A 16,759-nucleotide genomic window follows, 5' to 3' on the forward strand; every position below is an offset into this window, starting at 1 on the left:
TTTAATAAAAAAAATGTGTGCGGAAGAATATTTAGTTGGTCATCTTGCTAAGGGCAGCATGTCACCTGCCAAAGAAACATACTGACTTTCTTTACCCTGAAAGTATGCAAATAAAGTGGGAAAATAGGAGATAGCAGGAGACTAAACATACTTATCTACAAAATGTGTAAAAGACTCGAAAGTCAGCAATACTGTTAAAGGTCTAAATAAACCACTGTTAATTTTAGGTGGGTATACATGCTCATTTTTCACACTTCCTTTACTGAATTCTCCCTGTGAATTTTCTGGAAATACATGCCCAGTACTTTTATTCTCCCTGCCATTGTGATACCTAGTAGCCTTCTGTATAGGATCAGGATCCCCCTCCCTCCTTATATCAAGAGATCTTCACACTTGGCAGCTTTAAGAATTCTGGACTTCAACTCCAGCTATGCTGGCTGGAGAATTTTAGGAGTTGAAGTTTAGAAGTCTTAAAGTTGCCAAGTTTGGGGACCCTTGCTTTATACAAATAACCTTTCAGTAAAATAGAAGTATGTTAAATTAAATCAAGTCTGTATTCTTTCCTTGGCTTTGCTCATAATAACTCTTGAATTTGGAGGAGGCTAAGGTGGAGATTATTTGTACATTAGCACAATGTTCACTTCGTGCTTTCATTAAGTAAGGGCATGCATAAGTGCACCAACATGCCTAACGTCCCTGTCCTACTGTCCCCATTTATTTGTACCCATTTCCTGTGTTCTTACTCATGTTTATTCTTATTCCTGTTATCTTGTACATGAGTGACAAAGTAACTAAATAAAATAAAATAAATGATAACTAACTGCAGTGGTTTATTCACATGGTATATACAGCTTTTATATAATTTTATCCTTTTAATATTATAAACCGCCCAGAATTATCCTGTTTTAAGATGGGCGCAAATAAATAAAAAAATAAGTGGCTCAAAGAAATATTCTTTCATTTTAAAATGAGAATAATATAGAAACATGAATGTCAGAGAAAAGGAGATGTTCATAAACCAGATTTTTGTGGGGTTGTTATTTTTATATGGAAAAGCAGAAGACATATTCTTGCAGTCTGAAGCAGTCCAGCTCAGATTCAACTTAATAAAATGGGAACCAACCTGGAAGAAAGGTTGGCTGCTGTAATAGGCTAAAGATGTAACACTAAGTTAATTTTTTAAAGTCCTATTTGATTGAATAAACCACAATTGACTAGATGCATCCAAAACACTAAGCCAAAAGCAAACAAGCCACATTCACTAATCTGGTAGTGAATTCCTTCACTTGCTGTTTCTTTTGAGTGGGCTGCAATCATATTTTTTAAAGCAAGGTTTAGGGGAGCTTGTATTTCAGGAAGCTTTTTTTTATATGAGGAAGTTGTGGAAGCAAATACTTAGTTCCCAAATCAGACAATTTCCCGTATTGCTTGTGGTTTATTTAACCCCATTGCTAGGTTTGCATACCAAATGAAAACAAAGGAAACCGCATCCATCTTGCCTGTCTTTCTGTCCCTCCGCCCATCCATGCAATTTCTATGGCTGCCCATTTCACAAGAAGTGATTCTGGACTGGTACAGCAAAAGATCTAAAGACAATAAATGTCAAAAAGCAGTCAAACCAAAGTTGTAAAAGCACAAAAAACACAAGAGTTTAGATCTTCAAGATTTCACAGGTTCCCCTGAGATTCCCAGGCCTGATGACATAGTCAGGTCTTGAGTGACTTCCAGAAAATAAGTAGGAGTGGAGCTGGAGAAGAGGGAGAACTCTTTTGTGTGTGTGTGTGTGTGTGTGTGTGTGTGTGTGTGTGTAAGAAAAACGTTTCATAAGATAGAGTGTGTGTGACTGTAGGGGAAGAATATTTCATAAGGTAGACAAGGGTGTGTTGCAGTGGTGGAATTCAGCCAGAGTCCTATGTTGGTTACATTTGCCAGCAAGAAACACACTGGATGAAAGCTACTCTAAACAGGTTACAGTATACAGCCTAAATTACTTTAAATTCATTTTTTCCAACAGTCTGATTGCCCTGGTAGCCAAACCTGGCCCAAGAAATGAAACAGAGGGATCGGGGGCTAGAGGGACATGGCAGTTCTTCCAGCACAGAGCAAAACAAAAACCGCAGAGGCGAAAGTCCCCCCCCCCCCCCCGGGACTGAGCCAAGATCGGAGCTCGCGTTTTGAATCTCGCGCTCTCGCCGCGCAGTGACAGCCGGTCGGACGCCGCAGGTCCAGTTCGTATCGCGCAAAGGCCGGGCAGGACCAAAACGATCACGTGAGAAGTTTTAGGGAAAAGAAAAACATCGCGGTTCCTGAGTTGGGTAGGGTCTTGTGGAGCTCTACTGCAAGGCTCGCCACTTCCCCTTCTTCAGACGCGGCTGACGGGGAGTCTTAACGATTGTTCCATTGAAGATTGCCCTGCCCTTGTCAAGATGTTGCTGGCGGAAAGTATTATTCTGATATTGTCGCTGCGGACTCTAAGTTCAGGTAGGTTTGGAAAGGAGAGGGTTTTCTCCCCCCCCCCCCAAATCGTGCGTGGTTAGTAATAGCTCATTTACACACACACACACACACAAACACACACACCCAGACGCTATAAAGCACTGCACACCAAGACAACTAGACGCAAGAACAGTTCCCCCCCCCCCCGAACACCATCACTCTGCTAAACAAATAATTCCCTCACCGCTGTCAAACTATTCACTAAGGCTACATTACTATTACTATTAATCTTCTCATCGTTCCTATCACCCATCTGCTCCCACTTATGACTGCAGGACTGTAATTTTGTTGCTTGTATCCTTACGATTTATATTGATATTGATTTGTTTCCTGATTGCTTATTTGTACTCTATGACTACCATTAAGTGCTGTACCTTATGATTCTTGATGAATGTATCTTGTCTTTTCATGTACCCTGAGAGCATATACACCAAAGACAAATTTCTTGTGTGTCCAATCACACTTGGCCAATGAAGAATTATATTCTATTCTACCCACACACACACACACACACAGAGAGAGAGAGAGAGAGAGGGAGAGAGAGAGAGACAGTGCTCCTTTTGCAGTGTTGAATTAGTAACAGCTCATTAAAACATACACACAGACACATATAACTTTATGGGAGGTAGAGCACGAGTTGCTCCTTTTGTGGTGTTGAATTTAAAACTGACCAGCATCTCAAGGCTAGCCCAAGCGTAATGATTGTTTTATTTGTTGTTTTATTTGTATTGAGATTTTAAAAGCTTGCCTTGTGCTGTTGAGCTTTCTCACTCTGCCAGTCTCCCTCCATGGAAGGCTATTATGTAGGCGGAGTGGCAGAATCTGAATGAGTAATACTGGGCTGAAATCTCTGCGGAAATCTCTTATAGATCCTCTTTTTAGAGCCAGCCCCCACTTTGGGTGGGTGGTGAACTACAACTCCCAGCAGCTTTAGCCAGTGTAATCTGTTGGGGGGGGGATTTCACATCTCCTTTTGGGGAATTCTTTGGGGGATTTTAGCTTTCTAGCGTAAAAGCTGCTGCAGATGCAAGCAATATAAGTAGCTGCCGAGTACCTTTAGTCTTTCTTTCTTTCTTTCTTTCTTTCTTTCTTTCTTTCTTTCTTTCTTTCTTTCTTTCTTTCTTTTTTATTCCTTCCTTCCTTCCTTCCAGTCTTTCTCTCCCTCCCTTCTCCCTCCCCTTTTCTTTTCTTTTTTTGTATTTGATTTGTATTTGTCATCCATGTACATCTCTGATTTCTCGTGACAGCCTGGCACACAGCTAGGAGACATGAGCTACTGTGGGGAAAACGCTTTGATTCCCAGAATTCAGCCAAGCAGGCTTGCTTGGAAAGCGAGTGTAAAATATTTACTCCTTTAATTGGTAGTTATTAAAAACAAGTTTTTAAATTTGCCTAAAAGGAAACATCCCAGTTGAGCAGTCACTCCTTTTTTAAAGCTAGCATTTTAAAATTAAATACTCAAGAAAGAACTGCTATATAAGTATGACTTCAATTTAAATTGTATAACTTCTTCGAAAGGTGGAAATATTTCTTCAAAGACAAAGTGATTATAGGTAGTCTTCGATTTACATCAATTCATTTAGTGACCATTCACGAGTAACAACAGTGCTGAAAAAGTGACTTATGACCACCTTCTGACACACACAATCAATGGGGAAGCCAGATTCACTTAACAACCGTGTTGCTAACTTAACTGCAGTGATTCACTTAACAAATGTGGCAAGAAAGGTCATAAAACGGGGCAAAACCTACTTAACAAATCTCGCAGCGACAGAAATTTTGTGCTCAACTATGATCGTAAGTCGAGGACTATCAGTATATGGTGCTGCAGGCGTTTTCATAGGCAAAGAAAATAATAATAGAGGAACAATGGTCTACCCAAACTCCTTAGTGAGTTTCCATGACTGGTGGTACATCTGGAACCGGGAGTTTTTAGATTTAATCAAATCTCTCTATGCTTCATCAGCGTGGTATGAGAGCAAACCCCAATAAAATCAGAAAAATATTTATTTATTTCTTAAATATATATGCTGTCCATCTCACTACTGATACTACTTCAGAGTAAATGTTTGTAGGATTATTCTACCAGGTATCTTAACATCAGGTGACAATTAGGAAGAGAGCCAGATGTTAAGGCTATCATATCAGGGCAAAAAATATCTAGATGACCACTGCATGACATCAGAGAGCTATAGAACAGTCTAATTTGATCCTATCAAGTGATGATCTGGATTTTTCCAGATGATATGTGATAGACCTATATGGGGAGCACGGGGGGGTCATGGCACGGGTGTGCCGCACCCATAATGCAACGTGCGACCCCCACCAGTGCGCATGCGCGCATGAGAGGCACTCCCCCCCATTTTTTGCATTCTTTTTTCGCCCTCCCCAGGCTCCAGAGGCTTTTTAGGAGCCTGGGGAGGGTGAAAACAGCCTCTCCTGCCCCCCCCCCCCGAAGCTTCAGGGATCTTCAGGAGGCTCCCCTGAAGCCTCCGGAGGCTTAAACCAACTCTACGAGCAAACAGGAAGTGATTTTCAGTTTGCCCGTAGGGTCGGTTTAAGCCCTCCGGAGGCTTCACGGACCTTCAGGAGGCTTCATGCCATAGGTTCACCATCCCGGATCTGTCACATATAGAGACCTTCAGACTAATCATCAAGGAAGCAATACCCCAATCAAGAAGCTGCCAAAAAGCCATCAGTAAACAGCCCAACCAAAGAATCTCTAAGACCGCCCTCACCCACTCAGACAGGCAAGTCACCAGAATATAAACTGACAGCAAACAGCACTCCTTCTAGCACTGATGATGTTACCTAGTTAGGGTAAGGGAACATCTGCAAAAAAACAAGCAAGCTCAGAGATCACCAAGGACCCCTCATTTCAACGCTGAGCTACAAATATTTTCCTTTATTGGTAAGTCCTATACTGGTGAGTCTATTCTGGTGAGTCCCATTGATTTGAATGGGATTTACTTGTAGGTAAATCACTATAAGGCAGTCCCCAACCTTTGCAGCTTGGCAGAAGAGCTGGGAGGGGAGAGGGGAACTGGGGCACGTGAGCAGTGGGCCGGACTGCATGCGTGCTTGTGTCTGCCGCACAGGTGAATCAGCCCACGGCCCCATTGCGAATAGGCCACGGCCTGGTAGTGGGTTGGGGACCCCTGCCATAGGATACCAACCTTTGTTCTTGGAAAATCTCTGTGTTTGCAGAATATAGTGTTTGAGGCAGAGATCACTATGTGATTTACTCTTACATTTGTTTATTATGGAAGTAAATCCTTCTGAATAGCTGACTTTTAACCACCCAACTCTTTGTAGGATTTGAGTACATTTTATTTTACATCTCTTGTCTCCCCTGCTTTTAATACTGAGTTGTCTTTCAAGCAGCAGTGTAATTGCACTGTACAAAGATGTTACAATTGTTGATTAAACTATTCTATGTTCTAAATTTTATTTTGACACTGCCTTTAAACAAGTACTGTTAATAGCTATTGCGGGGGAAGAAGGTAGCAGTACTTTGTATATGAGGTCTACACCTACAGATGAGCAGTTGCATTGGGGTCAGTAGGTCTGATATGATGTAAGCTGCTGTAGGAATGCGTCCTTGATGGAAGATAAGCAAAAGGTGTAGGAGGCCATCTTAGCAATCTACCTGGATTTGGTTGTACTGTACAGCCCTGTTGTTAACCTGTGGACCATGGAGTGTCTTGAACCCTGTCTACTGAAGAACGTCAAAGAAATTGCACTCTCTGGAGTGAGATGGTGGGTTCTCTGCAGCAAGATCTTGGATTCCAGGGAGTTGTCTGTGGGATTGAAGAAAAAGTGCCAAGATTATGGTACTTTCTGGTACTGCTGTGCCCTATTCTGACTGAGGTTTCCCAAGAGCGTGAAGCAAACTGCTTGTCCTGACAAAAAACTATTTTATTAATTTACTGTGAATTCTGTTCATTCACATTCAGCAAAGTCTTTCAAGGGAGGATTTACAGTCACCAACCTTATCTGGCTTGGAGAGCTGACAGGCCTATATCTGCAGAACTTGGCAAGGAGTCTCAGAGAGTCACAAACCAATTAAGGGAACTAATTTTCTCCTGCAAACTCCACTCCCCTTTCGCTCTTCTTTTATTTCCTCTGTGAGGGGCCATTCATCATCTACCTGTGGCCTTATCCCCAAGTCGACCCCTGTTCTTTAGCTGTTCCCTTCCTCTGGCAACTCTGCATATGCATACACTGGGAACAGGCTCCAGCTGTTCGTCTGACTCACTGATGTCTAGCTCCGAAGGTAACTGATAACTGGCATATGGCGCTGGCTCCCTCTCTGCCTCCAAAACAGAGTCCTCATCAGAGCCTTCCCCAGACTCCAGGACTGGCCCATTTTCCTCCCCAACCTCTTCACTGGCTGAATCTGCTGCCAGCTCTGCTGGCAAGCCACAACATGCCCATCCCACAGATCATCCCATGGGATTTGACAATTGATTGTCCAATTTTCCTACCTGCTTTGTATTCTTTTCTTTTAAAACAATTTTTTTTTAGTTAAGAAGACTGTCACATCTGGGTTTTGTTTTGTTGTTTAATTTCCAAGAATGCCCATGGGCTTCATGTGCTGAGCTTCATTTAGAAACATCCAAGAAAAGTAACAGAAGAAAGATGGAGTGGTAGGAAGGAAGCTGAACAGGTTGTCTTTGAATATATGGGCATTTTCCACACCTCTAAAATGTTACCATCTGTCTGGTCCCCAAAGTGGCAGTATCTGTTTTGTTGTATAACTATATCAATGTAGATTACAATCTGTATTCATCGCCCCGCCCTGTCAGAGTGTGCACAGTGTGACCGCTATTTTGAGACAACCCAGGAGCAAAATACACTACACAGAGGTTTTGTCTTTCAAACAGTGGTTTATCTACAAGGCTTATATATATATAATATGGCTTATATATAATATGGCTAGCTGATGAGAGCTAAATAGCTTGAAATAGATCTATACTAGTCTCCCTTTATTTATTTATCAGCACAAATACAACACATATATATATATATACATACATACATACATACATACATACATACATACATACATACATGTACTAGGCAAAACCAGGCAATCAATCAATCTTCAACTATAACACAGAGGCACATACAGAGAGAGAGAGATGGCCTCCCTTATATAGGCAGCTTCTTAAAGTGGCAGTAACCCTGCTGACTCATTCTCATTTCATCTCAGTTTACAGCCTTACAGAAGCTGGTCAGCTATTAAATCATCATTACCTTAACAGACTGCTTCATTCTCCTGTTGTCATTGTTGATGGAACACTTGGTGCTCAAAATCTAATCTGGGCCTTGCTGATTAACCCTGAAAGTAGCATTGCTATCTCTGTGCTTTGAAAACCACACATTGTACAAGGCCAGTTGTACATGGAAATGTGGCAGAATTATAGATTTGATGTGGTAGTGTAGAACAGGGATCTCCAACCTTGGCAACTTTAAGACTTGTGGACTTGAACTCCCAGAATTCTGAAATTATCGCAATGGTAGGAGAATACCAAGTCCTCTTTGTCTATTAGCTTTATAAAGCATGGTAATTGCTTCCTTTTTTCTCCTTTTAGCTTTTTCAATAAAGGAACCTAAAGAAGCAAAACAGGCATGGGGGTATGTTCCTGTCAGAAGCAACGCAAGCATGTTCTGGTGGTTGTATTATGCAGACAGTCCCACTCAGAATTTCACACAACTTCCTCTTATCTTATGGCTGCAGGTAAGTTGGAAGTAAGGCTTTGGTGTGAGCTGTAATGGAAGGATGATAGCATCAGAAGTAGAGTTGAACCAGGGGTGAAATCTAGGCAAGTTCTGACAGATTCTGAAGAACCAGTAGTGGAAATTTTGAGTAGTTCGGAGAACCGGCAAATGCCACCTCTGGCTGGCTGGCCCCAGAGTGGGCTGGGAATTGAGAATTTGCAATATCCTTCTCCTAGAAAGGGGAGGGAATGGAGATTTTGCAGTATCCTTCCCCTGCCACACTCACCAAGACACACCCACAGAACCGGTAGTAAAAAAAAATTAATTTCACCACTGAGTTGAACCCTATAAAACCTTGCAATAGAAGATTTCCAAAACCTCTAAAAACTGGAAAAATGAAAAAATACCAACGCAGGAGGAAATTATCCAAAAAATAATGGAATGTGCGGAACTGAGTAAATTGACATTTGAAATTAGAGAACATGAAGATGAACAATTTTAAAAGGTTTGGGATTTGTTTTATCAATGGTTAGATAAAAAATCATGGTAACGCAAAATATTGATTTTTTTTTATATTTTAAGAATAGAATGATACATGCAATACTATAAGGGTTTAGCATTGTTAAACAGATTAGAATGATGTAATGGAATGAAGTTGTATGCATGAATTCAATATTTAGAATATTTTATTTAAAATTAAGGAATAATAATTATAGTTGAAGACTTGATATATAACAATAAGGTACTTATGTTTATCTATTGAACAATTTGTGATTTGATATATAATTATAAGTGGTGACCATGGGAAGGACGCACAAAATTTTGTAATCAAACGACACATTATATGAAATGGCAGAAGGCTGTATGTGTTTATGTTTTTATTTGTCTTTGTTTAAAAAATTTAAAAAAAACTTAAAAAAAGATTTCTAAAACCTCAAAGAAATCCTTCAGAGGGGAAAAATAATGTTTAAATGGAGAATCAGTCCTACAATGTCAACTGATTGCATTTGGGAGGCAAAGAAGGGGGATTGTCATTGTTACTTCCTGGTGACTGCCTGGAAATATCCTGCAATTTTTTGGCAAGATTTCAGAAGCAGTTTGCCCTTGCTTCCTAGGGCTAAGAAGATGGGAGTGGCCCAAGATAACTCAGGTAGCCTCATGCCTAAAGTGGAACTAGAATTGTCAGTTTCTGGGGTTTTAGCCAATACCTTGATCACTACACCAAACTAGCTCTCATTGCATATTAATTGTATTTTATTGCCTGTAATTATTCTAAATCAAGCTATTAAAAGCAGGTAAAAAATCAGAAATATTATTTCTGATGTATCACACAAAGCTGCGGTGTAAATTACTTGGATTTCTAAGTTGCTTGTTTTATGAGCCGTTGCTTTTGAAATATAATTCACAAAATAAGCCAGGCTACTTGCAAACAATGATAACTTCGTAACACTGTAAGCCAAAATTGAGGAAGCCATGTTATGCTAAGCTTCTTCGGAGCTCTATCCTACGTATTATACATAGCAAGTTAAGCTACTTAGAGTATGAAACTTGTCACTCCTTACTAATATTTCCCTTGTCTCAAACTATGGAAGCTTTTTAAAGATTCAAAGCAGGGATCACTGGCTAAATATAATGGAGGATGAGCAGCAAGTCAAGAATTGGGAACAGTAATGCCAATTGTAAGGGCAAAAATTAAATGATAACATAACATAAATGAGCTACAGAATTTCATTGTGGCATTCCTATGCCTGCGCAAGTACCGTATTTTTCGGAGAATAAGACACACTTTTTTCCCCCAAAAAAGAGGGAGAAAATCTGGGTATGTCTTATGCATTGAATATAGCATTTGTGGCCTCCTGAAACCCCTCCACCTTCACAAAAATGGATGTGCAGAGGGTTTGGGAGGCCTGCAAAGTGCTCCTGGGGGCTGGGGAGGGCAAAAACTCAAAAAAGGGGCCATTTTTTGCTCGTTTCCCCCAGCCCCCAGGAGCACTTTGCAGGCCTCTCAAACTCTCTGCATGCCCCATTTTTCAGAAAAAATGAGGTATGCAGAGGGTTTGGGAGGCCTGCAGAGGGCAAAAACTTTTAAAAATTTTTTACCTCTTCAAAGTCTTGGTGTGTCTTATACTCCAAAAAATATGATAACTCTCAACTTGTAACCTTCATTTTTAGTGACTGTTTGAAATTACAACAGCACTGAAAAAGTGATTTATGACTGTTTTTTACACTTATGACTATCGCAGCATCCCGATGTTCACGTTATCAAAATTTGAACCCTTGGCAATTGGCCTGTATTTATGACAGTTGCAGTGTCCCAGGGTCATGTGATCATCTTTTGGGACCTTCTGACAAGCAGAGTCAATGGGGAAACCAGAGTCGCTTAACAACTGTGTTACTAACTTAACAACAGTAGTGATCCATTTGTCAACCGTGGCAAGAAAGATCGTACAATGGGGGCCAAACTGGTTTAACCACTGTCTTGCTTAGCAACAGAGATTTTGGATTCAATTGTGGTCATAAGTCAAAGACTGCATGTAACAAGCAGGGATTGAGTTTAGATGGGAAAATTCAGAAATTCTGATTGCTAGGCCTCTCTTAAAGGCCTTTATTTTCTTTCCCATGTGGACTAACATAGCAGTCGGAAGCTATTCCTAAGAAAAAAGTTCTACAGGATTCTGTTTGTAGATTTGCGTTAACAGCCTTGGAATGAAACCATTATGTTCATCACACATCCTTTTCTTAGGAGATAAATGAAAATAAGACAGCAAGAAAAATGGTTGACGTTTCTCATCTCTGTGTTTCCATAGGGAGGCCCAGGAGCTTCAGGTTGCGGATATGGAAATTTTGAAGAGATTGGCCCTTTAGATGCTGATCTAAAAGCAAGAAAGACAACTTGGGTAAACTGTCTTAACTTATAGTGGGAAGACTGGGCATCTTCTGACATATATGCTTTTTGCAAAATGTTGATTTTTGTTTGAGATGCAGACTTTGAGATCTTTCTTGCTGATTTTCCTGTAGGAGTCCATATACCCATGATGGCAAACCTATGGCATGCGTGCCAGAGGTGGCACGCAGAGCCCTCTCTGTGGGCACATGAGCCATCGCCAGCTGCTGTTCTGGTTTCCAGTGCACTGGTCTTCGCGAGCACTGGAAAATGCCCCGAACAATGGCCAAAAACAGGCATGTGCATGCCGACCAGCTGGTCTTTGTGTTTCCGATGCTCTGGCATGCGCGAAGTCCAGCTGGCCGGCACGCATGTGTATGCCAGAAATCCAAAGACCAGCTGGCTGGCATGTGCACCAGCCAAGCTGGTCTTCGGGTTTCTGGCACGCGTATGCACAGGCGTTCCAGTGTAGTTTGGGCACTCGGTGTCGAAAAGGTTCGCCATCGCTGCCATATACAGAATGCTTCTGAAGTTGTCAGTTATTTAAACTGGTCTTACTCCTACATCTCATCCAGCAGCCTAATACAGATGTGTCAAACTCACAGTGACACATTGTCATCATGTGACATATTGCAGCTTTCTTCCACTTCGCTAAAATGGGGTGGGGGTGTCCAGCATGTGACGCATTGGGGCTGTGAGTTTGACACCCCTGGCCTAATAGAGGACTTTATGTCTTTATGCCAGGGGATTTTTATTTGCTCTATTTCTCTGTATTGTCCTTGTGTTAAACAAACAAAGTAAGACTTTAGATCAGTGGTTCTCAACCTTCCTAATGCCGCGACCCTTTAATACAGTTCTTCATGTTGTGGTGACCCCCAACCATAAAATTATTTTATGTTTTCTATAGGGGACTGGAGACTAAAACATACGAAGAACGGTTGCAGGAACTGGGTATGTTTAGCTTAAGAGAAAGAAGGACTAGGGGAGACATGATAGCATTATTCCAATATCTCAGAGGTTGCCACAAAGAAGAGGGAGTCAAACTATTCTCCAAAGCACCTGAGGGTAGAACAAGAAGCAATGGGTGGAAACTAATCAAGGAGAGAAGCAATTTAGAACTGAGGAGGAATTTCCTGACAGTGAGAACAATTAATCAGTGGAACAGCTTGCCTCCAGAAGTTGTGAATGCCCCAACACTGGAAGTCTTTAAGAAGATGTTGGATAGCTATTTGTCTGAAACGGTATAGGGTTTCCTGCCTAGGCAGGGGGTTGGACTAGAAGACCTCCAAGGTCCCTTCCAACTCTACTATTGTATTGTATTGTATTGTATATTTTTTAAAAAATATGTGTTTTGCGATGGTCTTAGTTGACCCCTGTCAAAGGATTGTTCGACCCCCAAAGGGCTCCCGACCCAGAGGTTGAGAACCACTGCTTTAGATCTTACTTTGGATTCATATTTAAAGAAATGAATTTTACCAGTACTCGTAAGACTGCTCTTCCACTATCCTGAAAGCCAAAACCAAAAGCGTGTATATTAAAAATATAGATTACAAGTATGTATATGCACATGTACACAACAACATGCACATAAATGCACAGACAGATAAATACGGATAATTTATGAAACCTTAAAAGAATGAACCTAAAATTGGGAAAATGCTGGGAAAGATTGAGGGCAAAAGAAGAAGGGGACGACAAGAGAATGAGGTGGCTGGATGGAGTCACCAAAGTAGTAGGCGTGAGTTTCAATGGACTCCAGAGGATGGTAGAGGACAGGAAGGCCTGGAGGAATGTTGTCCATGGGGTCTTGATGGGTTGGACATGACTTTGCAACTAACAACAACAAATTGTTTTGAACCACAAACTCTGGAAGGTTGCGAATATTAACAACTGAAATTAAGAGACTTCTATGGCTGAGGTTGCCTATGAATGAGAATAGCTAATGCTAAGACATATTTAATAAATGCCTCTGGGCTTAAAATATAGCGATAATAAGTAGTGCGCTACCCTTTCAATGCAAAACACGCTCTCTCGCCTTTGTGGGAATCTTTGGAAGACTCCTCCTTTGTCATCTCTTTTAAGTATGACGCTCTCCCTCTGTGTGTGTTGCTGATGTCAGTGTTTTCTTTGGGTGGTGTAGCTGCAGGCAGCAAGTCTTCTCTTTGTTGACAATCCTGTTGGCACCGGATACAGTTACGTTAATGACTCCCTTGCCTACGCCACTGATCTCAGCATGGTCGCTTCGGATATGATGGTGGTTCTCCGAGAGTTCTTTAAATCAAAGGTGGAATTCCAGGCAAGTACAGTAGGATCAGCCCGTGGAATGCTATATTTTTTTTTAATTTAAAGTTTTTTATTAGATAAACGTTAAAAACATTGGATATCGTGCGACAGTTCTAGCATAAACATTTCCATATAGTGATTAGATCTTACAACAATTACATTTTATATCGATTACATAGGTGTGTGTAGTCAGTCAGATTACCTGTCCGTTCATCCTTTCTTGTATATAATTACTAAACATACAGATGCAATCCAATTCCTACCTATCATACATTCTTAATGCCATGTTTTCCAATTCTTAACTTGTCTGTGTTTTTCTGTCCCGGCCTTTTCCTCTCGTTTCTAACCATTGGTACCATTTGTCCCAGATTTCGTGATATTCCGTCTCACCCTTGTCTTTGAGCTCTAGAGTCAGTCTGTCCATTTCTGTGCAAGTCAGTATCTTATTTATTATTTCTTGTTCCGAGGGAGTCTCTTTATTTTTCCATTTTCGTGCAAAAACCAGTCTTGCTGCTGTTAAAATATGCAGCATTAAATAGACCCCACCTTTGCCATGTTTTTCTTTCGTGATCCCTAGTAGAAATAATTCTGGCCTCAACTCCATCTTTTTTTTTTTGTAATAAAATTTTATTGGTTTTTCAAGATTTATAGGGAAAAGGGTAAATGGACAGGTATACAAATTTTGGCAGTTGCAAAATGTGAGAGGCGCCCCTCCCTCCATACCCATAGTATACATTTATATATAATGCATTAGTATATAATTGATTACAATCAGCATATTAGTTCTATTATTAAATTCAATCAAATTAAACATTACAGTATAAAATCCAAATATAATTCCATTTTCACTTTCGGTCAATTTATAATAATATGATTTTCTTGTTTATTTTTGTGATCTGAGTCTTCTTGCTATTGCCCCATCTCCCTCCACTGGCAGAGCTCTGGCCCCTCCCGTGTCCTGCGTGTCCGTTGTAGTGTCTGGTGGTTTCTCTAGGAATGTTTTATTTTTTTCCATAAAGGCCTGCGCCTCTATGGGAGAATTAATTCTGATTCTTGTCTCCTCCCAGAATATCAGCATACCTTCAGGCATCAACCATCTAAACCACACCCCTTTCTGGTATAATTTATTCGCTAATTGCGAATAATTTTTTCTTTTTTCTCTAATCTTCTTAGGGATCTGCTTCAGAATGGTTATCTCCATATCATGATATGTCAATGCTTGCCCCCTTTGTACACCCAGAATTTCATCTCTTGTGCTTTTTCTAAGGAATTTAATGTGAACCTCCCTGGGTACATTGTGTGTTCTAGCATAAGCTGAGTTCACTCTATAAACCAGGTCTATATCCCACCCCATCTGTTGTTTTTCTTTGTGTGTGTAGTCAGCCAGAATGTTTGTCATGATGTCCCTTATATTTTCCCCATCTTCTTCTATAACATTTTGAAATCTAAGATAATAGGACATTCTCTCAAATTCTAATTTCATCTGTTGGATGTCAAGATCTTTGTTCCCTTTCTGCACAGCTTCCACCCCCCCCTCACCTCCTCCACCCCCCCTTCCACAAGATCCAGTCTTTGTGAGTTCTTATAAATTTGGGCTTGATTTTCTTTAATTTCATCTTTCATTTCCCTTAGCTGTTTCTTGATTTCCTCCTGGCCCTGTAAAATTTGTTGAAGCATTTGTTGAAAGTCCATCTCTGTAGTCTTAGGTTGCATCAGTTCTGTTATCTTTGACTGTGTGGCTGGACTGGATGTTGCAGATGTTGGAGCAGACGTGGCAAAGCCAGGTTTCCCAGGAGGTGGTCTTTTAGATGCCATCCTTTATAACATTAGAAGTTCAGTCCATATATAAGATAAACAGTTAGAAAAGAAGGGTAGCCAGGTGAGGTCCAGGAATAGAAGAACCAGGCAGAAGAGAATCTCTCTAATAAGTCTGGCAATAGATGAAAGGTTTCCCCTAGAAAGTTCAAAAAATACCAATCCACAAGAGATTCCTCTGGGAGACACGGAGACAAAGACCGGAAGCCTGAATTTTAAAGGTGGAGTCAGGTTTCACAATTCATAAAGACAACGGAAGTGTGCCATCTTGCCCTGCCAGTTTTGGGCACAGAGGCATAACAAAGTTTTAAAAAGTTCCAAAAGTCCTCAAATCACAGTAGAAAGTGAAATTAAATTGAAAAGAAAATCATCTCAACCTGGGTGAGGCTTCATTCGTTGGCTCTCCCCCCTCCTCCTTCCCCGGGGGCTGAGAGCAAAATTATTCCTCGCCGCTTGTCCAAGGGGGGGGAAAACCCCCCTCCCTCCAGCCGCGCCTCCAGAATACTCCGAAAGTTATTTTAAAGAAAGCTGACTAATTCTTCGTGCAAAATAGGGCATGAAGAGAGAAGCAACCTCACCGCACCGCAGCTGCTTCCTTCTATTGCTTCATTCTCCAGTCGGCTTTAGCGAGGCGCGAGGCGCAAAAACGCGAGGCGCCCTCCGATCTAGCTCCCCGGTGCCTTGGGCGCGCGAGAGACCTCCCGCCGGCCACCGCCGCTGCAGGAGCTCCCCGCAATGCCGCCCCTCCGGCAGGACACCTCTGCGGGGTGTCCTGTGCCCCCCAAGGAGTGGGGAAGCCCACCGGAGAGCCGGAGCGGGCAAAGAGCTGCCCGTCGCCGCTGCCGCCGGAACCGGAACTCTCCATCTTTTGATTTAGCATCTCTTCCAAATACTTTCTTATCTGGTGCCAAAAAGCCCTAGCTTTCGTGCACTCCCATCACGTATGGTAGAAGGTCCCTAGTGCAGCATTTCATTTCCAATATTGTGGTGATAAGTTTTTGTTAATTTTTGCTAATCTTGTAGGTGGGATGTGTGCCATCTGTAGAACATCTTGTATAAGTTTTCCTTATACGTGGTCGCTAAGGTTAACTTTCTGTTTCTTCCATGGAATGCCATATTGTCCACTATCACGGTATGAAGTCCCTAAGCTACACATTTGCCCTAGTCAGGCATTGCAAAACTGAAGTACTCATCACACAAGCCTTTTCCTTAAGCTCTGCTGACATATATTCAAATGGCTTTGGGGATGGATGTTTACAAAAGGAAACCTTGCTTAAAATTGCCGATGTGCTGACTTCCTTGCAAATCGGCGTCTTGAACAATTGGCATCCTTGTTCATTGCCAAAGCCAATCTACTAATAGTTATGTTTGCAAAGGCTCCTGCAGACTGTTATCCTGAACAGTATCTGCTAGAGGGCAAGGCCTGTTGGGAGGGCTGACATAGCAGGAATTCACAATTTGAGTGGGACCGAAGGCTAGATTTAAGCCCCCTTCCCCCGCCTCCTTTTGAAGTATCTCAGAACATGGGGCAAATAATGGTGTATTGAAAGGTTCCTC

The 16,759-nt window shown here is 41.5% G+C and overlaps 1 protein-coding gene across 1 annotated transcript in view; it reads left to right on the top strand.

The window, feature by feature from the left end:
- The first annotated feature begins 2,151 nt into the window (after positions 1-2,151).
- The window catches only part of SCPEP1 (serine carboxypeptidase 1), a 37,258-nt gene continuing 22,650 nt past the window's right edge, over positions 2,152-16,759 (top strand). The window contains exons 1-4 of the mRNA XM_081933466.1: positions 2,152-2,481; positions 8,094-8,239; positions 11,028-11,117; positions 13,245-13,400. Coding sequence (XP_081789592.1) covers positions 2,427-2,481; positions 8,094-8,239; positions 11,028-11,117; positions 13,245-13,400 — 447 coding nt within the window. The 5' untranslated portion in view covers positions 2,152-2,426. The remainder of the gene's footprint in view (positions 2,482-8,093; positions 8,240-11,027; positions 11,118-13,244; positions 13,401-16,759) is intronic.

This window comes from Natrix helvetica (genome assembly GCF_964273705.1).
Source record: "Natrix helvetica genome assembly, chromosome: 1".
Classification (NCBI taxonomy): domain Eukaryota; kingdom Metazoa; phylum Chordata; class Lepidosauria; order Squamata; family Natricidae; genus Natrix; species Natrix helvetica.